We start from the raw sequence: 24,585 nt of genomic DNA on the forward strand, positions 1-24,585 counted from the left end.
TAGAGATTTTCAGTCATCCAGGTCATGGTTGTCCCCAAAGGTGCTTTTTTTTTTTTTTTTCTCAAGAGTCAACTGGACTTTCTTGTTTTTTTTTCTTTGAAGACGTTTCGCTTCTCATCCAAGAAGCTTCTTCAGTGCCGACAGAATTCAGAGCTTCCATTCCCCACTATCCTGTTAGAGCTGAACAAACTTCTTGAATGAGAAGCGAAACGTCTCCAAAGAAAAAAAAACCAAGAAAGTCCAGTTGCCTCCTGAAAAAAAGAAAAAGCATATTTTGGGTAAACCGAATTAAGCTGCTACCGTAGTTCTCCTCTTTTGAACCCTAAAGTCCTGGCAGCAGTCTAGCTTCAAAGTCGAACGGCGCATGCGCTCTTCTGCCAGGCTGAAGTGGGATTTTGAAGGCGAGGGCAGGAAGTGAGTTACACTAGGAGTGTTGCCGCTCTAGGGCGAAGCTCTCTCGTTTCATCCCCTGGAGTGGAATGGTAGCTCGGGAAGTTGCTGCGGGAATAAGCTTGAGTGAGCGTAGATTTTCTCTTCTCGAAGCCATGCGCCCGTCCTGGTGCCTGCGAGGGAGCAATATCCCCAACGATCAAATGCTCATCTCCAAACATAAAAATTATCAACATATATAAAATATGGTTTTTTATCTTTGATCGTTGGGGATATCAAAAGCAATAACCCTAACGATCAGATCAAATTCTGGAGTCTGATCAAATGATCAGATTCCAGAATCTAAGCTTTAGGGACTGGATGCAACCGGGAAGGGACATTCTTTATTTACTAGCAGGGGTGATGCCAGACCCCTTGCAAGAGAAATAAAATTTCTCTATTGTCTTTGGGGACGGAGAATGCTGTTTAAGAGCTAAACCCACCACCTGCAACTCAAGAGTGGCAAGGGAAATAATTTACAGAGGTACTCTTATCTTTTCAAACAAATGATTGTCCAGTCTCTTTTTTGATTTCTTCTTTCAGACAGGTATTGGAACAATGCTATCATGTCATCTCTAGTCCTTCTTTTCATTAGACTAGACATACCCAATTTCTCCAACCATTCGTCATTTGTGGTGCAAATAAGCCAACTAATTTTTCAGATCTTGGCAATATAATCAGTTGAGTTGTGAGGTTAAAGGAAGGATGAAATAAAAACTGAAACATTTGGAGATAGGTGCAATGAAGTATACTTTATTGAAATAACGCTTACAGCAGGAAAGTGATTCCAGAGCAAAATATTCCTCAGATTATATAGGTTTGGTTAATTAACATTTGAAACAGTGAGATAAAAAGAATACAATAAAACTGCCTTCTTCTGAATGATTTGATGAGCTATTGAAATGATTTTTATTATACTTCATACTTGCAGTATCCTTCCTGATACTATCTTTTAAAAAATATTTTATTAAAATTTTTAAAATGCAAAAACCCCTAATACAAAGTATTTTTTAAAAAATATATAAAATAAAAAGTGCAAAAGGAAAAAAAGGGGAAGGGAAAAATGTATACATAAGGTTGCTTTTTTAGTATCATTGATATTATCTATGTGTACCTTAAACTGCAATATTGTGGTCTCTTGTTGCACTACTTTATTGCTCCTCCCTAGAAGGATAACTGTCTGGATTAGGTTATAGCACAGGATACTAGTAAATATAAATAAATATTTATTTTAAATACCGCTGCCTCTAAGCCGCGATGATGCAGTGGTTAGAATGCAGTATTGCAGGCTAATTCTACCGATTGCCAGCAGTTCAATTCTCACTATCTCAAGGTTGACTCAACCTTTCATCCTTTGAGTTTGATAAAATGAGGATTGTTCCCTCAGATTGTTGGGGAAAATATTCTGACTCTTAAACTGCTTAGAGAGGGCTGTTAGGAAACACTGTGAAGCGGTATATGAGTCTATGTGCTATTGCTATGTTAAGCATCATACCTAGCAATGGGAGCATGTATTTTAACAGATCATATAGATTCTTGCAGATAAGCCCATCCACAATAAACTGACCCTCAAATTTTTCATGCTTTAATTTTCACGATTAGCCAATCCGGTGTGTGTGTGTGTGTGCATTTTTCATGGTTATTTGGTTGAAAATGTGAAGATTGACTTACCTGCAGATGGGCTTTCCCCGTCAATCCTGTCTTTTCTTGGCAAGTTTTTTTTTTAAGAATTAGTTTACCATTGCCTCCTTCCTAGGGCTGAGAGAAAGTGATTGGACCAAGGACCGAAACCCATGTAGCTTGGTGTCGTCAACGAAGTGGGATTAGAACTCAAGTCTCCTAGTTTGTAGCCTAAAGCCTTAACCACTACACCAAATTGCTCACTGCTGATGAGATTATATTTAAGTATATATGAAAACTTTTTAAAAATGTATTATGGTATTTACTCACAGATGCTCAACCATAGATAAGCCAAATCCAATGGGGGGGGGAGTCTACTTTGACCCTCAAATTCTTGACTTATCTGTGACTAAATACAGTAATTTGATATTTGACATTATACCACAGGTGTCTTACTTTCAGCTAATTTTTTCCCCATTTACTTGCATTAATTTATCTTCCTTTATTCATAACTGTGTTCTTTGACCTTGTGTGCATACTAACCATTAGTAAGGAGGCACAGAAGCAGAAGGGAGATCTTGTTAGCTGGAATGCTTTAGGGGGTAATTATTAAGTACTCACTACTACTTGCCTGCCTGCCCGGGCTCCTTAGGGCCCCAACAGGAAGCAGTTGTTGGAGCTAAATAGCAGTCATGAGAAAGAGTTGGCAAAACAGCTGGCTCAGTTCAAATTGGATCTGACTGAGAAGGAGGTTCAGCAGAAGCACCTCACTGAGGACTATGAGCATAGGCTTTCCAAGCAGAGGGAAGACCTGCAGGAGTGCAAGGCCAGGTACCGGTGCCTGGAAGCTCAGCAGGCTGAGATGGTCAGCCAGTTCCAGGCCATGATGCAGTCCCACTGGAACAAGGCCCTCTGGCTCTTCGCCACCAGCGGCGCTTCCCTCCAGCCTTCACCCAAAGCCCCGCACCAGGAGGCCGAAGCAGACCCTAAGTTGGAATTTCTGCCCCACTCCAATCCACACAAAAAGACCTTGAAGGGAGACTCTCTGCAGCAATGTTCATTGCAAGTCTCCATCCCAGGGAGCATAGTTTGAGGACCCCTGATTTAGTGCAATATAAAAAATGCAAATAATTTTTCTGCGGACCACCAAAATTTTCTTGTGGACCACCAGTTGGTGACCGCTGCTCTAAAAGGTCATTTAGGTTATATCTTAGATTTAAATACCATTTCTAAAATACTCATTGAATTTCCCTTAATTTTATTAATAACTGATTTCAGTGGTTTTCTGTTTCAGATTGATAACCATAAAATCAAAGGTAAAGAAATTTTTATATCTGATTCTTATATGTCTTTCAACCTATCAAAGAAATTTGCGTTTTTAATAACATTTTTAAAAATGCTTGAGATTCTCCCTACTTCATCTCTGTTAGAGATGAAATTAACCTAATTTCAAATTTAACCATGGTTATAGTAGCTTGTATTCTCATTTTCTGGATTGCGGTGAAATACAATATTTGACATATTTGAAATCATGCACTAGCCAAATTTTCTAAAATTATTTGTAATTGTTCTCCTGCTTTAGGAATATCCCTAATACAGAAATATTTTAGATAGTATGTGTTATCAGCTCCCACTCCTGAGTCTTTAAAAATTTTAAATGGTTGAAGAGGTTATAAGTTCCGAATTAATTTTAGGAGTACACGTTTACCAAATTTTAAACAAGTTCAGAAAAAAATTATTTCAGCTTCAATACTTTATAAATATTTTGGTAAGAGGAACAGAAGTGGAGAAAACAATCCTTCTCTGAAGGAGATGGGCAGTTAAAAAATAGGAAATGTAAATAAATAAAAGTTTTTCACAAAATTATGTGGTGGAGGCTGGATTTATTTTTGTTTACTCCTGAAATCTCTCTTTTTACCTTTAACAGCTGAAAACTAGTTTTTGTACTGCTGAAAAAAGCAAATAAAAACTTTACCTGAATGGAATTTTTTTTTCTGTTTCTCTTAAAACTTTGTAGACCAATCCATCAAATAGTGACTATGCTGGAACACTGCTAAATCATGGTATAGAGGGAGTTTGGTTAAAAAGGGAAAATATGAAATAAGCAGAACACACAGACTAAAAAGTTAAAGGTTCCCCTCGCACATCTGTGCTAGTTATTCCCGACTCTAGGGGGCGGTTCTCATCCCCGTTTCAAAGCCGAAGAGCCAGCGCTGTCGGAAGATGTCTCCGTGGTCATGTGGCCGGCATGATTAAACGCCAAAGGCGCACGGAATGCTGTTACCTTCCTATCAAAGGTGGTTCCTATTTTTCTACTTGCATTTTTTACGTGCTTTCGAACTGCTAGGTTGGCAGAAGCTGGGACAAGTAACGGGAACTCACCCCTTTATGCAGCACTAGGGATTCGAACCGCTGAACTGCCAACATTTCGAATGACAAGCTCAGCGTCTTAACCACTGAGCCACTGCGTCCCTTACACAGACTGTAGCCTGATACAAACAGGAAGGGACCTACTGAATTAGATTATAGTAACCTTATGAGTTGACATAAGCAACTAGATCTCAAGTTGATCCAACCTGGTCCTTATCAAAAGGGAAGGAAAAAGTATCCACGCAAGTCACAATTGCAAGGAATTCTGTGTAGACAATACATGCATGTTTAGCTACTCATTATCAAGAGCCAGTATGTTGTAGTGTTAAGGCATCAGACTAGAAATCAGGACACAGTGAGTTCTACTCCTGCCTTGACCACAAAGCCAGCTGGGTCACATTGGGCCACTCACTCTTTCTCAGCTCTAGGAAGGAGACAATGGCAAAGTACTTCTGAAATCTTGTCAAGAAAACTGCAGGGATTAAGTCCAGACAGTTTCCAGGGGTCAAAACTGACTCCAAGGCACATAGACACACTCATCAGTTAGATGAAAATTAGTACAATATATATACATAAAGGCAGGGGTGCTAGTCAGCAGGTTCTGACAGGTTCTGGAGAACTGGTAGCCGAAATTTTGAGTAGTTTGGAGAACCGGCAAATACCACCTCTGGCTGGCCTCAGAGTGGGGTGGGAATGGGGATTTTGCAATATCCTTCCCCCTGGAGTGGGGAGGGAATGAAGATTTTGCCATACCCCTGCCATATCCACCAAGCCACACCACGCCCACCAAGCCATGCCCACAGAACTGGTAGTAAAAAAAAATTGAATTCCACCACTGCATATAGGAGTCTTTCTTGAAATGAATTCCTCCAAAGATAAGATTTTAGTTGTGTCCAGAATGTATCCTAAAGTTCAGCCTTAAAAGAATAATTACCGTATTTTTCGGAGTATAAGACGCACCGTAGTATAAGACTCACCTACCTTTTTTGGTGAGGAAAAGAAGAAAAAGAAATCTCTCTCTGCCTCTGAGCAATTTTGCCTCATTGCAGCAAACAGCCTGCTTTACTTTCATTTTCATTTTCAGCATAGCTTGATTAGCACAAGGAAGAAAAAAAATCTGCTCCAGCAATTTACCTCTTTGCAGCAAGCAGCAGAGCCCTGCGCAAAACAGCTGAGAGTTGGAAGGCCGATCCAATCAACTTGTGCTAATTAGGTTGTGCTGAAGCTAAAAGGAGCTGTTTGCTTGCAAGGCAGTAACTGCTGCGAGGCAGAGGCCAAAGGGTGGAGGCCAGTGGGTGGGCGGGGCTACATTCAGTGTATAAGATGTACCTAAATTTTTACCACCTTTTGGGGGGGGGGAAGGTGCGTCTTATACTCCGAAAAATACGGTAAATTGATTGGGTCAATTTCGAGTACCTAAGCACGTACATCCTCCGCCTATTGGGAAAACCAACTGAGTGAGTTTCTGGTAGAAAAAAATTCTAATGCAGATTTAAAACGTGGCAATAATGATGTTCCTACAGCAATCACTGTTCAATACAATTTAACCCTCATTGAAACAGCTTTATCCCAAGTAATGGCCTCGATGAAAGGGACATCACAAACAAGATAGAATCAGTCGTAGTATTATTGGGATTATAGGTGGTAAAGCTTTTGGAATGTGTTTATGCAAACTCAGTATGAACGTTAACCAAGTACGAAATACCTTAGAATCGATGATGTCTTCTATGTAGAATATATCGATTTTGTTCTGCCCTTTGCCAGAGATGAAATCCAACTCTCCACCGTCACACTGAATAACAAGGTGAGCATTCTTTTGCAAACATGATGTTTCCTCACAAAATACATTTACTGCTTTGTTGAAGGTGTCATTGACACGCTTGGGTACTGCTGACATGTTCCGGACTTGTGTCCGCACTTCTTTCAATTTTTCCACAGTGAGCTCAAGTGGTTTGCCCTTGTTCTGCTTTAAAAACTGTTCCCAAATTTCTGATTTGAAGGTAAAATCTACTTTTCCATCATTACTCTGTGCGTTGATCTTCCACTCTTTGGAGTTTACAGATAGGCGTTGCTCATCGCAGGTGAAATCAATTTGGAGATTATTCTTAATGATACATTCAGGCAATTTATCCACAAGGTGATTAAAACATGATTTTAGGCTGTCGGTAAGCAAATCCAATTGGGCTAATTTACTTTCAATTTCCTTCAAGTTACCAACGTCCAGTGTCTGAAGGGAACACGAGAAATTCTCTAGTTTGTTGTCTGAACTTACATGTAATTCACTGTACTGAGGTTGCCCACTGGAATAAGTAACGTCCATTTTGTAATCTCCGTTCCCTGAGATGAATACATATTCCACATTTTCTCCATCCGTATCAAAGATGAATTTTATCTGGGCATTATTTTGTATTTGATCCGGTTTCTTGGGGAACCGCTGGAGTACCATCTCAAAGCAACTGTTCTCAGCTGGAGTCAATGGGCCAAATGTCTTCAAGTCTTCTTCTACCTTTTTTAAACGTCCAGTGCTAAGGGGTTGCTGCCGAAAGCGTAATCTGGCCAGATATGCAGATTTTGATGGGGCTTCCACACGGAACTTGTAGTCTCCAGCAGAAACATTGATTTTCCATTCTTTTTCTCCTGAAGCAAAAGACAGCACTTTCCCATCATCTCCCTTGAGAATCATCTGAGCATTTTTCATTACCCACGAAGGCTCATTTGGAAAGTTCTTCATTACTTCTTTGAAACATTTTCCCATCCCCTCATCCATTCCTAAATTCTCCCAGCTTTTCTTCACGTTGTTTAAACTGTCAATATTCAGTTTATGGGTCTGTGACAGTAATAGTTTCTTCTTCCAAGTGGAAAGTACCAAAGAAAAAGCATCGGCCATGGTCTTCCCACTCTAGAATAGCTCCAAATTATTTGAATGCACTACATTCCAAAAAATACTCTTTTTCTAAGGCTTGATTGTTTGGGGGTCATTTATTAATTCATATCAAAATATGTATAGTCCCTTTTGTCTGAGATTTCTGGCCTTAGGTTTCAAAGGATAATCCTTCATACTGATTGTAGATCAATGCTCACAGTTCAGGATGAATATTTAGCATGCTGTTTATCTGGAATTTTTTTTTTAAAGGAAGAAAAAAATATTTTATTGATTTTTTTTTAAAAAAATACATGTTTATTTAGCTGCTTATTGATTGAATGAAAAGACGATAGCTAGCTAGCTAGCCAGATAGATAGATAGACAGATGGTATAGGCAGGCAGACAGACAGACAGACAGACGGACGGACAGTATAGGCCCGTGATGGGGAACCTATGGCACGGGTGCCACACGTGGCACATGGAGCCATATCAGTGGGCACGCGAGCATTGCCATAGCTCAGCTCCAGCACACATGTCTGCGCCGGTCAGCTGATTTTTGGGCCTTTCGGTCCCACTGGAAGTTGGGAAATGGGTGGTTTCCGGCCTCCGGAGGGCCTTCGGGGGAGTGGGGAAGGCTGTTTTCGCCCTCCCCAGGCTCCTAGAAAGCTTCTGGAGTCTGGGAAGAGTGAAAAACAAGCTTACCAGGCCCGCCGTGCCATCATGTTCTAAAAGCAGGGGGCGCATGTGCGCACATGTGCAGGGGTGAGTCACATTGAATTAGGGGTATGGGCACACACATGGGCAACCTCCCCGTGGTCCCCCCACTTTTGGCACGCGATGGCAAAGAGGTTAGCCATCACTGGTATAGGTAGGTAGGTAGGTAGGTAGGTAGGTAGGTAGGTAGGTAGATGGATGGAGGGAGGGAGGGAGGGAGGGAGGGATGGATGGACGGACGTTATAGGCAGATGATAGATAGATAGATAGATAGATAGATAGATAGATAGATAGACAGACAGACAGACAGACAGACAGACAGTATAGGCAGATAGAGAGAGAGAAAGAAAGATAGACAGACAGTGCTTGACTTACAACAGTTCATTTAGTGACCATTCAAAGTTACAACAGCACTAAAGAAAGTGACTTATGACCGCTTTTTGACCATAATCATGTGATCAAAATTCAGATTCTTGGCAACTGCTTCATATTTATGACCGTTGCTGTATGCCAAGGTTCAATGATCACCTTTTGTGACCCTCTGACAAAAAAAAAAAAAAAAAAAGTCAATGAGGAAGTCAGATTCACTTAGCAGTCAAATTAGTAATTTATCAACTGCAATGATTCATTTAACAACTGTGGCAAGAAAGGTTGTAAAATGGGGCAAAATGCACTTAGCAAATGTCTCACTTAACAACAGAACTTTTGGGCTCCATTGTAGTCAAAAGTCGAGGACTATCTGATAAATATAGATAGATATGTAGATGTAGATGTAGATATATAGATATACACACACATTAAGTTTTCTGTATTTTACTCCACAATCATAACCCTGAGCTATAGGTGGGGCTAAAACAGAGTGACTGTACAAAGTAACTGTCAAGTGTAGGAAATCAGGACTCCAGGCAGATTAAATGAATATAGGTTTATTGTATGCTAATGCTCGCATGAAGAGATTCAAGACTGATATATCTCGACTGAGAATATCCCTCCTTCCTCATAATAGCCTCTTATCTCTTCTCAAGCAACTTGTCAGGCTTCGATGCTATCTCAAAATAAATGAACTTCCAAACTGCCAATCTTTAAGGAAATTTTCTCTTTATTCAAGTACAGTAACCGGATCCTGGCTCTTCGCGGTCAATACTGACCTTTGCCCCCCAATCCCTCCCTTTCCGATCCCCAATTCTCTGCTTCACATTGGCTTTCTTCCAAGTCACTCTCCTGATTCCTTTTCCCGTCAGTTCACTGGAATGCTTCCCCCCTCATCTCCAAGGAGACCGAATCTTCAAAGGGATTTAGCAGGCAAAAGTTCAAGCTTCATCCTCCCTTTTCTATGTCAGTGCTGAGACGCTGACACAACTCATGCTCACAAGTTGAAACAGTGAAACTGTTTAGTAAAAAATATTCAACATTAAAATTGTGAATCATCTATCTGTACTAAGAACTGCAGGCGCTACTCCAGGCAATTATTAGGAATCGAGACTTGACTTGAAAGGAAGCCCGCCAAAAAGAGAGGGAGCAAGAACGTAATCGATCTTAAAGTCAATCAGTCAGAATAGAGCTGGAAGGGATCTTGGAGGTCTTCTAGTCCAGCCCCTTGCTCAAGCAGGAGACCCTACAATTTTATACAAGCGATTGTCCAGTCTCTTCTTAAAAACCTCCAGTGATGAAGCACCCACAACTGCTGAAGGCAAACTGTTCCACTGGTTAATTGTCCTGACTGTTGGGAAGTTTCTCCTTAATAATCTTGTGGAGTTCCTTAATATGTTCAGGGAAGTGAATGTATACATTTAGTCATGTATGAAAAGTCTGGGAGATATTTCAGGAAGTATACATTGGGATTTAGGATGCTGTGGTGAAACCTAAATGGTTGAAGTAGAAATTCCTAGGTTGGTGATAATTGCATTTTACCTTCCAGTGAAAGCAAGAAAACTGATGGAAGATTTTGAGGGGACATTTTATGACATCCTGAATTAACCTGAAGTCGAGAGAAAAATGTTTTGCTAGAAAGCATGAGTTTGATTGGTGAGCACAAGATAGGAGTGTATTGAAAAAATGACCCTAGAATGAATAATCATTGTGACTGGTTGAGGATTGGCTCAAAAACATAACTTTTGAAGACATGGTTTAGGCAGAAGTACAGATGGCAAAGGAATGCAATTAAGTCACCACGTGAGGGAGTTGATGGTTTATGTAAAAAAAAAAAATTAAGGGAATCAAATTAAAATGCAAGGATGATAAGAGATTCTGAATGAAGGAAAAACAACTCTTTTCTCAACTTCTGAAGTTCCAGTATTTCTAGCCAAAGTCCTTGCTGATCTCTAAAACTACAGTCTGGTCCACCAGCCAGTTCATTCTGTAGATGGCCCTCTTGGCTAGTGGACTTCAACTCCCAGAATCCCCCAGCCAACTATGTTGAAGTCCACATTTCTTTAAGCTGCCAAGGTTGAGAAACACTGTTCTTGGCTCTCTTTAGCACCTGCTGAACCTCCCACTGCAAATTCCAGGCTGTTCCGTATGGCAGGCAACTAAAACACAGAAGGCATACCTCCTGGATCCCACTAGATGGCGCTGTTTAATGGAAGGAACCCAGAGAATATGTGACCCTAGGGGTGAAGCTGGTGAAGCAGGAAGGTAAGCAAATCGAATAAAATATGAAATTCCTGTCTAAAGCCTCCCTCCCCACTAAAATCCCACCAGCAGCTGCCAGTCTTGACAATCAACTTATCCACAGCCTTCTTCATTAGACTGCCAGGCGCCAAGTCTGGATCCAAAGACAACTCAAAGAACAGGCAGGCTTCTGGACCAATTTTAACCCCCAAATCTATGCTCCTGTGCAAGTAAGGAAAAGCAAATCTATATCTATATCTATATATTTAAGTATACTTTATTAGTTTTATGGTTAAAAACATCAAATCTCTACTAAAATCAGAAGTGCAGTGTTTGTACATATTTACAAAATATACATCAGGTATACTTCACACTTAAATTGCAAGAAATAAGCATACCCTGACATCATGGTTTAATCCTATTGTTTAACAAATCTATATTATAACCACTAAACTTTTGTCCTTACTTTAAATTTACTCGGTCTCTGGGTATTCTAAATACAGGTAGTCCTCAACTTAAAACCACAATTGAGCCCCACATTTTTTGTTGCTAAGCGAGACATTTATTGAGTGGCCTTTGCTCCATTATACGACCTTTCTTGCCACAGTTATTGAGTGAATCTGCAGTTGTTAAGTTAGTAACATGTGTTGGGGTCCTCCAGCAGCCTGCGGAGCTGGCAGCAGAGTCAGACAGTGAGGAGTCTGGAGAGGAACATGGGCCGGTCCTTGAGTCTGGGGAAGGCTTGGACAAGGGCTCTGCGTCAGAGGCAGAGATGGGGCCAGGGCCATCTGGGAGTTATGTGCTGACTTCGGAGCCTCCAGAGTCTGACGTCAGCGAGGCAGAGGAACAGGGGGAGCCTGTTCCTAGTGCACACATGCACAGAGCTGCCAGAAGGCAAGAATAGTTAAGACAAAAGGGGCGACTCGGGGGTAAAACTTGGAGATGATTGGCCCCTCCCATAAGACATAAAGCACGTGAGCCTTTGCAGGAAGCAACTTTGTTCATGCTGGTTGGTTTAAATTCTGAAGCTCTGTTTTGACTCTGTGCTTCGCGTGGCCTTGCAAAGCTAATTGCCAATTAGGTCTTTGGCAGCGTGTCAAGGGAGATAAAGGCGGGTGCTTATCAGCCTTATCCCGAAGGACTGTGGCAGACTTCTGTCGGACTCTTTACAAACTATTTGTGACTCATCACGGGCTGGGAATGAACAGAATTCACAGCCGTTGAAATAAAAAGAGGGTTTTGGGGACTAATTGTGAGCTTTTTACTATCTCAGGAAGCCTAGGTCAGAACAACATGGTTGTTAAATGAATCGGGCCCCCCCATTGACTTTGCTTGTCAGAAGGTCTCAAAAAGGGGATCGCATGACCACAGGACACTGTAACCGTCATAAATATGAGTCAGTTGCTAAATGTTTGAATATTGATCACATGACCATGGGGGTGCTGCAATGGTCTTAAGTGTGAAAAACAGTCATAAATTACCTTTTTAATCTTATAACTTCATTTGCTCACTAAATGAACTGTTTTAATCAAGGATTTCCTGCTTGAGCAGGGGGCCGGACTTGAAGACCTCCAAGGTTCCTTCCAGCTCTAATTCTGATTCAGATTCCCGAGGATTATCTGTATGTGACTAAAACATCAGGTTGTCAATTGCTTTCTTATTAAATATGGTCATGTGACCGGATGGCCATGACTATGTGTATAGGGACTACTCAGAGGGCTGAAAAAAGTCATTTCTGACAGGTCCTCGCACTTTTGACTGGTCCTCACAGTTATGACCATCCTCACATTTATGCCCACGCAGCATTCTTAACAACCATGTCACTCATTTCATAACTGCTTCTCTTCACCATGGTGATAAGATAGGGCAAAAAACGTAAAATGTGAGGACAGTCGTAAATTGGAGGACTGGTCAAAAGTGCGAGGACCAGTCAAAAATAACTTTTTCAGCCTTCTGAGTAATCCATATGCACAAAAGGATACAACAATAGAGAGGGATGAAGGAAGGAGAAGAGGGAAGGAAGAGAAGGGAGGAAGGAAGGGAAGGGAAATTAGAGTAGGAGTGACGGTTAAGAGAGGGAGGAAGAGAGGAGGAGAAGGAGAAAGGAAGAGGAAGTAGGGAGGAGAAGAAGAGGACGGGGAAGAGAAAGTAAGAAGGAAAGAAAAGAGAGAGGTGGTAGGTTTGAGGAGAAAGATTGCTGTACAATAAAAAAGATGAAAGGGAAGAAAGGCAACCCCAAACAAATATAAAGATATTAAGATTAAGAATGAATTGTTAAACTTTAAAGAATAAAAGAGAACAAATATGAATAAATAGCAATAATTAGAAACACACATACAAACATATAATGTATTTTCTTTGAACAGAGTATTTGGCTGGTTCACAAATTTAAACAGTGTTTAGTCATTTCAATTAAATTTACAATTTCTATATTTCCTTTTTTCCATATTTATTCCTCATCTATTTTTTTTAAAAAAAAACAATATTACCCTTCATCCTCATCTCTAATCTTAATCAAATTCAATTTTTCCCTTCTATTCTATATTATACCCCTTCCCATTGTCATCTATTTTTATATCCATCCTCACATTGGTTAATTATGTAATATTACAGTTGTTTAATACAAATTCAACATTTTAATATAAATCAATTAGTTATATAACTATCTTTTTTGTATATTAATCAATATGAACATGAATATTCCAATTATTTCCATGCAATCCAATTTCTTACAAATCAATTAATTATATTTACCAATAATAATAAACCAAATAATTTCCCCCATATATTCCCCCAAACCACAACTTAACCATTTCTGCTTTCAACACAATATACAATTAATAGTATCTCAATTATTACAATTCCCTAGTTAAATAGAGCTTTTTTCTTTTGTGTTTTAAAATCTTGAACTCTCCTCTTTTGCCCTAAATTTCCCATTTTTGCACCTACCTTTTTTGGTGAGGAAAAAGAAAAGAAATCTGCCTCTGCCTAATTTTCCAATTTAACAGCCAACACCCTGCTTTACTTTCAATTTCGTTTTCAGCTTGATTTGCATAAGGAGAAAAAAAAAATCTGCTCCAGCAATTTAACTCTTTGCAGCAAGCAGGTGAGCTCTACCCAAAATAGCTGAGAGCAAATCAGCTGAGAGTCGGCAGTGCTAATCAACCCACTAATTAGCCTATGCTGAAGCTGAAACAGTTGTTTTTTCTTGCTGTTTGCTTGCAAGGATGTAACTGCTGTGAGGCACAGGCCAAAGGGTGGGGGCCACCCTCCTTGCCACTTAGTGCCCCCCTGTCACCCTCTTTTGCCTCTAGTACCCCCCTGCCACCATCCTTGCCTCTTACTGCCCCCCTAAGGCATGGTACCGCCCACTTTGGGAACCACTGGCTTAACTACTTAACTACTTAACAACCGGTTCTACCGAAGTAGAATCCCACCACTGGGTCTACCCATTTATTTTTGCAGACACCGGTCTAGTCATTTGTTTTCTTTTAACACTATCAGCTGTAGGGCAGCCCTTTGAAGCCCCGCAGCAAGAGTTTAAACAGTTTTTTTCCCTCCAGCCATCAGCTGGGACTCAGGAGGCAGCAATAGATTGGGAGTGGGGCCAAATAAAAGGTAAGAATAACGCGGGAGGGGGGGGAGAACCGGTTCAGTGATGTCATATCGTCACCGTTACCGGCTCACGGGAACCAGGAGGAACCCACCACTGAACTGGTTGTTAACTTTCTGAGCAGTTTAGTGAACTAGCTTTTGGAAGAAATCATTAGGGCAGAGAACCGGTCGTTAAATTATTTGAATCCCACCACTGAGGAAGACCCATCGTCATCGGGGCACTTGGTATCATGTCCAAGAATTTTACAAAATACATCAAGAAATTGCAGCTTCCTGCAATAACACCAGCAGAGCTGCAAAAAACTGCGCTACTCAGAACATTGTACATTTTAAGAAGATACTTGTTTGATATCTATGATGCTGGCAGCAACCCGTATCAACCATCCGTGCCAGTCAATATTTGTGATACATTTTTAAATGTTTCAGTTGACTGAGCTTCATGTTTAATGAACAAAGGTTTATAATAATAATAATAATTCTAGCTGGATGTACACTAGGTTTTACATGATCTCTTGTGCCACCCATCTTTTCTGCTAAACTCAAAAATACAAAGCATGGTAGTCTTTCCCCGTAAAACTGCACTCTATTTCTGAATCATGTCACGTTGATAACATAATTCATTGCTCTACAACAACAATCGCCTACAGCTAAACATTCTCATGTTGATTGCAAATACATACCTCAGGCATCAGATCAGCACTGCAAGTGTGGCAGAAGAATAGGTGAATAGATGAACCATCATGCTTGGTGAAAGTTGTTGAAGTTTGCACGGCTGTTCCTACCTGTGCAACGGCATAAGTGCGCATTGAGATTTACAGGCAAAGCACTCTTGGAGTGCTGTGATGTTTCAGCACAATGGGCTGTGTTCGTTTAAACAAAGCAAAAAATTCCTCCTGGGGCTTTACCATTGCAGATTACTTTTAATTTTCCTCAAGTGTTCAAGGCAGGAAGCATGAGTGAATCGGTCCACACCCTGCTACACTTCCTTTGGGGATTTTCCAAGGAGGAGATTTTCAAATTTGATAACGTTGCATTCAGCAGCAGGGACCAGGCAGCTCCTGAAGCTGAGAATAATTCAGCTGAGAAACCCATCTACCCCTGACAATCCCTGACACTCAGTCCTAAAATCCCTAGGATTGAAGCATTAGACAGACAATTAGCATTAGATAATAGTCTGTATATATTCTCAGTCATCCAGGTCATTTCGAGTCACCCAAAGGTACTTTTTCAGGAAGCAACTGGACTTCCTTGTTGTTGTTGTTTTTGAAGACATTTTGCTTCTCATCCAAGAAGCTTGTTCAGCTCTGACAGCTCTTCCATCCCCCATTATCCTATCAGAGCTGAAGAAGCTTCTTGGATGAGAAGCGAAACGTCTTCAAAAGAAAAAACAAGTCCAGTTGCCTCCTGAAAAAGCACCTTTGGGACAGCGTTAGACAATGCGCATGAATGAAAGTACCTTTTCTTGGAGCCTGGCTTGGTTTTACTGATTTAAATAATGCTTCACAGGTAGTGCTTGACTTACGACCACAGTTGAGCCCAAAATTTCTGTTACTAAGCAAGGCAGTTATTAAGTGAGTTTAGTGCACATTTCATCTCATGTTGGCTGCCAACACAGTTCTAGGCTGCATAAACAGAGGGATAGAATCAAGATCATGTGAATGCCACTTTATAATGCCTTGGTAAGGCCACACTTGGAATACTGCATCCAATTTTGGTCTCCACAATGCAGGGTGGGTTCTAAAATTTTTTACTACCGGTTCTGTGGGCGTGGCTTATTTTGTGGCCGTGGCTTGGAGGTCATGTGACTGGGTGGGCGTGGCTAGCTGGTCATGTGACCGGGTGACCATGGCTATGTATAGGGACTACTCAGAGGGCTGAAATAAGTCATTTCTGACAGGTCCTCGCACTTATGACTGGTCCTCACTCTTAGGACCATCCTCACGTTTATGCCCGTGCAGCATTCTTAACAACCATGTCACTCATTTCACAACTGCTTCTCTTCACCATGGTGACAAGATAGGGCAAAAAACATAAAATGTGAGGACAGTCGTAAGTTCGAGGACTGGTCAAAAGTGCGATGACCAGTCAAAAATAATTTTTTCAGCCCTCTGAGTAGTCCATATGCACAAAAGGACTACCCAGAGGGCTGAAAAAAGTGATTTCTGACAGGTCTTCGCACTTTTGACCGGTCCTCGCACTTATGACTGGTCATCATTTATGCCCATTGTAGCATTCTTAACAACCGTGTCACTCATTTCACAACTGCTTCTCTTCACCATGGTGACAAGATAGGGCAAAAAACGTAAAATGGGAGGACAGTTGTAAGTTCAAGGACTGGTCAAAAGTACGAGGACCAGTCAAAAATAACTTTTTCAGCCCTCTGAGTAATCCATATGCACAAAAGGATACAGCAATAGAGAGGGATGAAGGAAGGAAAAGAGAGATGGAAGAAGGAAGGAGAGAGAGGGAAGGAAGAGAAGGGAGGAAGGAAGGGAAATTAGAGTAGGAGTGAGGGTAAGAGGGTGGAAGAGAGGAGGAGAAGGAGAAAGGAAGAGGAAGTAGGGAGGAGAAGAAGGGGGGAAGAGAAAGTAAGAAGGAAAGAAAAGAGAGAGGTGGTAGGTTTGAGGAGAAAGATTGCTGTACAATAAAAAAGATGAAAGGGAAGAAAGGCAACCCCAAACAAATATAAAGATATTAAGATAAAGAATGAATTGTTAAACTTTAAAGAATAAAAGAGAACAAATATGAATAAATAGCAATAATTAGAAACACACATACAAACATACAATGTATTTTCTTTGAACAGAGTATTTGGCCGGTTCACAAATTTAAACAGTGTTCAGTCATTTCAATTAAATTTACAATTTCTATATTTCCTTTTTTCCATATTTATTCCTCATCTATTTTTTTAAAAAAAACAATATTTCCCTTCATCCTCATCTCTAATCTTAATCAAATTCAATTTTTTTCTTCTATTGTATATTATACCCCTTCCCATTGTCATCTATTTTTATATCCATCCTCACATTGGTTAATTATGTAATATTACAGTTATTTAATACAAATTCAACATTTTAATATAAATCAATTAGTTATATAACTATCTTTTTTGTATATTAATCAATATGAACATGAATATTCCAATTATTTCCATGCAATCCAATTTCTTACAAATTAATTAATCAATTAATTATATTTATCAATAATAATAAACCAAATAATTTCCCCCATATATTCCTCCAAAGCACAACTTAACCATTTCTGCTTTCAACACAATATACAATTAATAGTATCTCAATTATTACAATTCCCTAGTTAAATAGAGCTTTTTTTCTTTTGTGTTTTAAAATCTTGAACTCTCCTCTTTTGCCCTAAATTTCCCATTGTTTGCACCTACCTTTTTTGGTGAGGAAAAAGAAAAGAAATCTGCCTCTGCCTAATTTTCCAATTTAACAGCCAACACCCTGTTTTACTTTCAATTTTGTTTTCAGCTTGATTTGCATAAGGAGAAAAAAAAAATCTGCTCCAGCAATTTAACTTTTTGCAGCAAGCAGCTGAGCCCTGCACAAAATAGCTGAGAGCAAATCAGCTGAGAGTCGGGAGGCATCAAAGGGCTAATTAGCCTATGCTGAAGCTGAAAGGAGTTGTTTTTTCTTGCTCTTTGTTGCAAGGAGGTACCTGCTGCAAGGCACAGCCCAAAGGTTGGGGGCCACCCTCCTTGCCACTTAGTGCCCCCCTGTCGCCCCCTTTTGCCTCTAGCACTCCCCTGCCGCCGCCCCCTTGCCTCTTACCGCCCCCCTAAGGCATGGTACCGCCCACTTTGGGAACTACTGTCTTAACTACTTAACTACTTAACAACCGGTTCTACCAAAGTAGAATCCCACCACTGGGTCTACCCATTTATTTTTGCACGCACCGGTCTACTCATTTGTTTTCTTTTAACACTATCAGCTGTAGGGCAGCCCTTTGAAGCCCCGCAAGAAGAGTTTAAACAGTTTTTTTCCCTCTAGCCATCAGCTGGGACTCAGGAGGTAGCAATAGATTGGGAGTGGGGCCAAATAAAAGGTAAGAATAACGCAGGGGGGGAGGGGGGGCAACCAGTTCGGTGACGTCATATTGTCACCGCTACCGGCTCGCGGGAACCCGGCCAAACCGAGAGGAACCCACCACTGCCACAATGTAAAAAAAGATGTGGAGACTCTAGAAAGAGTGTAGAGAAGAGGAACAAAAATGACTGGAGGCTAAAGAATGGTTGTATAAAGAACGGTTGCTGGGACTGGGTCAGTGGTGGGTTGCCCCGGTTTGCACCGGTTCTATAGAACCGGTAGTAAAACCGGCAGGAGGCTCTGCCCACTGATCCCGACATCATCAAAACGCTTCTGCGCATGCGCGCGGCCCCACTGTGAACCGGTAGTAAAGGTAAGTAGAACCCACCCCTGGACTGGGTATGTCTAGTTTGATGAAAAGAAGGATTGGGGGCTGCCACAAAGAAGAGGAAGTCAATCTACTTCTACTTCTACTTCTACTTCTACTTCTACTTCTACCTCTACCTCTACCTCTACCTCTACCTCTACCTCTACCTCTATTCTATTCTATTCTATTCTATTCTATTCTATTCTATTCTATTCTATTCTATTCCATTCCATTCCATTCCATTCCATTCCATTCTACATTGTGCCATAGTCAAACTGGGGGTTGTTTAATTCACAACTTCAATGAAGACAAGAACTTTGGACTTTGCTACAAAACTAAGTTGTGATCACATATCTGAACCGATAGTATAAATCCACTCTCCTTCCAGAATTGGGGGGCGGGGGAAAGGCCAGAATTACAGCTTTTGCCTTTTTCTGCAAAAGGAAAAGCAAAAAGAGAGAGAGAGAGGGAGGGAGGGAGGGAGGGAGGGAGGGAGGGAGAAAAGATAACTAATTTATAATGTATTTCACAGAGCTTTGGTGGGAAGAAAGAGATGAAGCCTACTGCTGAAATGCTTATCAAATAGGGAGTGTGTTCCCCAAATATAATCATGTTTATACAGCACAACACAGAACAGGACATCTGTTTCCTGCCAGAAATGGCACAATTTTTCTTTCTGTTTCTCGGCTCCAGGCAGCAAATATCTTTAGCCAAATGACACAGTAGACAAATAAATATCAATTATCTATATACTGTATTTACTAATCCATCCTTGAATATTAAAATAATCTGAACAAGCCTAGAATGGAACAAACAAGCATGCAACTCAGTTATGCGAGATGGACAACTATACAAATTGAAACAAACAAAATTTCTGCATCAAGTGTATATAAATGTAAGGAGGTACTTTTAACTAACTGTAATAAAGAACACAAAGAAGAGGGAGTCAAGTTATTTTCCAAAGCACCTGAGGGCAGGACAAGAAGCAATGGGTGGAAACTAATCAAGGAGAGAAGCAACCTAGAACTAAGGAGAAATTTCCTGACAGATAGAACAATCAATAAGTGAAACAACTTGCCTGCAGAAGTTGTGAATGCTCCAACACTGGAAATTTTTAAGAAGAGATTGGACAACCATTTGTCTGAAATGGTATAGGGTTTCCTACTTAAGCAGGGGGTTGGACTAGAAGACCTCCAAGGTCCCTTCCAACTCCGTTTTCCTTTTTCTTTTTCTATTATTTCTATTTCTATTCCTATTCCATTCTATTCATAGAATACTTTTGGCTAATCTTGTCAGGAAAAACAATCTCCTACCCATACCTTACATGCACATTAATTCTGTTTAATAGGAATTGTTTTTTCAAAGTATGCAAACGAAGGGAAAAAAATACTTGCCTCCAAGTGCCACAGAAAGAAGTTTAGAAATCCAATCTGAGTTAAAAAAATAAAACCAATTTCTGAACTGATGAACAACAATATGTATATAGTAATGGTTTTCTGTTACATTTCATATTCAAAGTATCCTGAATGGAAGTGAAATGAATATCATATGAATGTTTCTATAAAAAATCCTTTTCCTCTCCTTTCTTTTTCCCCTCCCCTGATGGTGTCATTTACAGACTTACACTAACAAATGAGTTAATTTTAACTCTTAGTTCACTGCAATACTCCCTGGTGATTTTAGAAGGCTAAGGGTATTATGCCTTCTTGTATACTTGCTTGTCTCCTGTCAAAAAAGGGGACTCATTATCCTCTGAAGTGATTTGATCACGGACCTTGGATCTAAGAAAGGGTAATAGGCTAGTAGCTGGAAGGGACCTTGGAGGTCTTCCAGTCCAACCCCCTGCTCAAGCATGAGACCCTATACCACTTCAGACAAGTGGCTGCCCAGTGTCTTCTTAAAAACCTCCAGTGATGAATCACCCACAACCTCTGAAGACAAGTTGTTCCACTGGTTAATTGTCCTCACTGTTAGCAACCTTAATTCCAGGTTGCTTCTCTCCTTGATTGGTTTCCATCCATTGTTTCTTGTCCTACTCTCTGTGCTTTGGAAACTAAGTCACCCCGCTCTTCCTTGTGGCAGCCCCTCAAATACTGGAAAACTGCTATCATGTCACCTCTAGTCCTTCTTTTCTCTAGACTAGCCAAACCCAAATCCTGCAACCATTCTTCATATGTTTTAGCCTCCAGGCCTTTAATCTTCTTAGTTGTTCTTCTTTGCACTTCTTCCAAAGTCTCAACATCTTTTTTTGTAATGTGGTGACCAAAACTGGATGCAGTATTCCAGGTGTGGCCTTACTAAGATTTTATAAAGTGGTATTAATACTTCACGCGGTTTTGATTCGATGCTTCTGTTTATACAACCAAGGATTGTATTAGCTTTTTTGGCTCCTCCACATTAAAATTCATTTTGTTGGATAGGGCCCATTGTTCAAATCTGTCAAGATCCTTATTCTTTCTTATTCTTGCATCCAGGACCTGAGCTTGTCTTTTGGGGTGTTGGGTATTCCTGCCAGCCTACTGTCATCTGCAAATTAGTGGACTGACTGTTTCCTTGACATTTTTCTTATTATAAATATGTTGAAAGAAACTTTTAAAATTATCTTTGACTTTTGTTGCAAGTCTATTCATTCTGAACTTTACTTTCCTGTCTTCATCTTTGCGGATTCAGGCTATCTGCTGATATTCTGCCTTAGTTATGTGTCCTTCCCTCCATTTATTTTGTACTTGTTCTTTTTGTCTTTCAGTTTATCAGAGAGATCTTTGTGCAACTATACTGGTTTCTTTTTGGATTTCTTGTTTTTCTTTTTCAGTCGTATTGTGCTGGACTGGCTTTTATGATCATATTTTTTCAGTTTCCCATGCTTCTTGAATTAATTTCCCCTGTAGGATTTTCATCCATGGAATCTTTCCTAGGATCTCGCTGAGTTTGTTAAAATCAGCTCTTTTAAAGTTTAAGACACTGTTTAGATTATGTTCTGTTGCTTGTGTTTGCATTATATTGAACTCCAATATGATGTGGTCACTCTCACCTAAGGTTCTAGCAACTTTAACTCCCTCTATTGTAGAAAAAAGTGACGGACTAGGCCAAGCTCTTTAATGCAGGAAAGAGTTTATTGCACAAGGTTCAAACAGTCCAAAAGGTCTGAACAAAGATGGATGATTTTGACCAGATATTTATACAGTATAAAGGCAAAGTTATTACGAAGAGTGCGACATTTCACACGTAGAAGTTACCCTTTAATCTATCTCTAGGAAAGACATAAAAAGCCCTGTTCCCACAGGCTCAGGTTTTCAGCTCCGGAGCTCAAGACATAATAAAAGGAGATAAGGGGCTCAAAGGTGCCTCACAAGCAGTAAAGAGGACAGTAAGGAAAGCAGTATTTCTTCTCTAGAATCTACATGACATTTGGGGTGCAATAAACATTAAACAACAGGATGTATCTGTTTAGGGTCAGTTTGCCCTTTTACAATTCTGTACCTACGTCAAATACCATTTGTCATCTCAGCACATTGGCACGGAAGAGGCACTTCTGTCTTGACCAAAGATTTGGCTTTCTAATAATTGAGTTTTATCCCAATATCGAATCTTAGCCTGGCTCACTATCACTTCTTCTCTATAAATAACAATTAGCTCCAGTATAAATTTTCTGCTAGTTCCCTCCTCTACCTTTTGTCAGCTAGGTTGGTTAGGAATCTGTTGGATCTCCCACAGAATTTGTCTCCCAGTTGATAGCCGGGTAATTAAAGTCTCCCATTACTACTGTGGTATGTTTCCTACATACATTTGTTAACTGGCTGGCAAAAAATCCACCCATTTCTTCTGATTGGTTGGGTATACACCTATGGCAATGTCGCTCTTTTATATTGACCTATCTGTATTCTAGTGGTTTTTTATCTTTGATCATGTGCATTTCTGTAGATATGTAGTGATCTCTTACATATTGAGAGGTGGCTAGGTGGCTCAGTGGCTAAGAGGCTGAGCATGTCGATCAGAAAGTTCGGCAGTTCGAATCCCTAGTATAAGTCTCCTGCTTGAGAGTAGGGGGTTGGACTAGTTGACCTCCAAGGTCCCTTCCAACTCTGTTACTGTTACTATATAGTGCAACCCCATCTCCTCTTTTTGTAGATCTGTTTTTTTTTAACAATTTATATCCATCCATCAGTACATTCCAGTCATGGGTTTCGCCCCACCAGGTTTCTGTAATGGCAACTATGTCATACCTACCCTCCTGTATTACTGCTTCTAATTCACCCTGTTTGTTCCCCAAACTTTGAGCATTTGTATATAAGCATTTGAGACTTTTATGCCTGTCTTGTTTCCTGCCTCTCCTACTTGGTGTTTAAGATTTCCCTCCCCCCTCATCACTCCCTACCTCATTGTTTGATTTCTTTTCTTGGGTTTTATGATTGGTTTTGTGTTCTAGAGACTCTAAAGACTGGTCACCCACCTCCCTCAATTTTAGTTTAAATCTCTTCTGAGGAGTTGGGCCAGTCATTTTCTGAGTACATTTCCCTCTCTGTTTTCATGAGGTACAGTCCATCCCTTGCCAAGAATCCTTCATGTAGGTCATGCAGCCCATGATCCAGGAAAACACGGGTGAAATCCAGCAGGTTCTGACAGGTTCTGGAGAACCGGTAGTGGAAATTTTGAGCAGTTCAGAGAACTGGCAAATGCCACCTCTGGCTGGCCCCAGAGTGGGGTGGGAATGGAGCAGTGGTGGGTTCCTCCCGGTTCGGGCCGGTTCCGCTGAGCCAGTAGCGGTGACAATATGATGTCACTGAAACGGTTCTGCCCCCCCACCCCCCCGCCCCCTGCATTATTCTTACCTTTTATTTGGCCCCACCCCCAATCTATTGCTGCCTCCTGAGTCCCAGCTGATCGGCTAGAAGGAAAAAAACTGTTTAAAACTCTTGCCGCAGAGCTTCAAAGGCCGCCCTACATCTGATCAGTGTTAAAAGGCAGTGTGGTGGTAGACCGGTGCCTCCAAAAACAAATGAGTAGACCGGTGCCTGCAAAAATAAATGGGTAGACCAGGGCCTCCAAAAACAAATGAGTAGACCGGTACAGCTCTGCAAGGAGTTAAAAGCCTGGTAGACCAGTACCTCTGCTAAATCCTAAAGAATTGTCACATGACCATCAAGCCACGCCCACAAAATAAGTCACGCCCACAATACTGGGAGTAAAAAATTTTAGAACCCACCCCTGGAATGGAGTTTTTGCAATATCCTTCCCCTGGAGTGGGGTGGGAATGGAGATTTTGCAGTATCCTTCCCCTGCCACACCCACCAAGCTACACCACGCCCACCAAGCCATGCCCACAGAACCGGTAGTAAAAAAAATTGGATTTCACCACTGCAGGAAACCAAAGTTTCCTTGGTGACACCAACCCAGCAGTTTATTTCTCGAATTCTTCCCCCCCCACCTCCTCAATGGTTGTTGACCTTTCTTTGGGATTACTGATGGTTTCTTCCTGAAAACACGTCCCAACATTTTTATACTCTTTATGAGGACTTCTTGCCTATTTATAAGTTTGCTTTCTCATCGGTTCCAGCTCACAGGTTCAATACAGTGAGATTCTCCTCACGTTTTACTTTTTTCAGAGGTTTGTTTACAGACACATAGCATAACTTTTGCACACTTCTGCAAATTTCTAGATGCTTCAATATTCCTCCCAAATTTCTAATCCTGCCTTTTCAGAAGAAGGCAGCTTATCTTGGTGTGTTTCTTTTCCTTTTCCTGGCATGTCCTCAAATCACCATAGCTACTTCTTATCTTGCCTGCATAACATACCGTACATCCAGGCCAATTTCTCTCTGTGTGTTTATACCCTTCCTTATCTACCCTACACACTCAGCCTTACCTCACTCATTTTTTTTTAAAGAGAAACCTAGCATTTAATAATAACACATAATAAGAATGGACACATTCTTATTCTTGTGTCCAGGCCT

At 40.7% G+C, this 24,585-nt stretch overlaps 1 protein-coding gene across 4 annotated transcripts; it reads right to left on the reverse strand.

The window, feature by feature from the left end:
• Positions 1 to 1,162: 1,162 nt before the first annotated feature.
• Positions 1,163 to 20,131, reverse strand: LOC139312114 (uncharacterized). Of its 4 annotated transcripts, none has more exons than XM_070936655.1 (3): positions 20,029 to 20,131; positions 14,902 to 15,003; positions 1,163 to 7,532 (listed from the first exon to the last, which is right to left on the reverse strand). In XM_070936655.1, the coding sequence occupies exon 3, from the start codon at positions 7,304 to 7,306 to the stop codon at positions 6,017 to 6,019; it is 1,290 nt and encodes a 429-aa protein (XP_070792756.1). In that variant the 5' UTR covers positions 7,307 to 7,532; positions 14,902 to 15,003; positions 20,029 to 20,131; the 3' UTR covers positions 1,163 to 6,016. The 4 variants fall into 4 exon arrangements, with proteins under 4 accessions (XP_070792756.1, XP_070792758.1, XP_070792757.1 ...); XM_070936657.1 differs by lacking the exon at positions 20,029 to 20,131 and adding an exon at positions 17,615 to 17,703 and having other exon boundaries at positions 14,902 to 14,999; XM_070936656.1 differs by lacking the exon at positions 20,029 to 20,131 and adding an exon at positions 15,127 to 15,164.
• Positions 20,132 to 24,585: the final 4,454 nt, after the last annotated feature.

The sequence above is a fragment of the Pituophis catenifer genome, unplaced genomic scaffold, assembly GCF_029215685.1.
Source record: "Pituophis catenifer annectens isolate HBS135680 unplaced genomic scaffold, rPitCat1.0.hap2 SCAF_2, whole genome shotgun sequence".
Classification (NCBI taxonomy): Eukaryota; Metazoa; Chordata; class Lepidosauria; order Squamata; family Colubridae; genus Pituophis; species Pituophis catenifer.

Bases quoted from the DNA above. Each gene is read 5' to 3' on its own strand.
- LOC139312114 (XM_070936655.1), bottom strand. From the start codon at position 7,306: ATGGCCGATGCTTTTTCTTTGGTACTTTCCACTTGGAAGAAGAAACTA.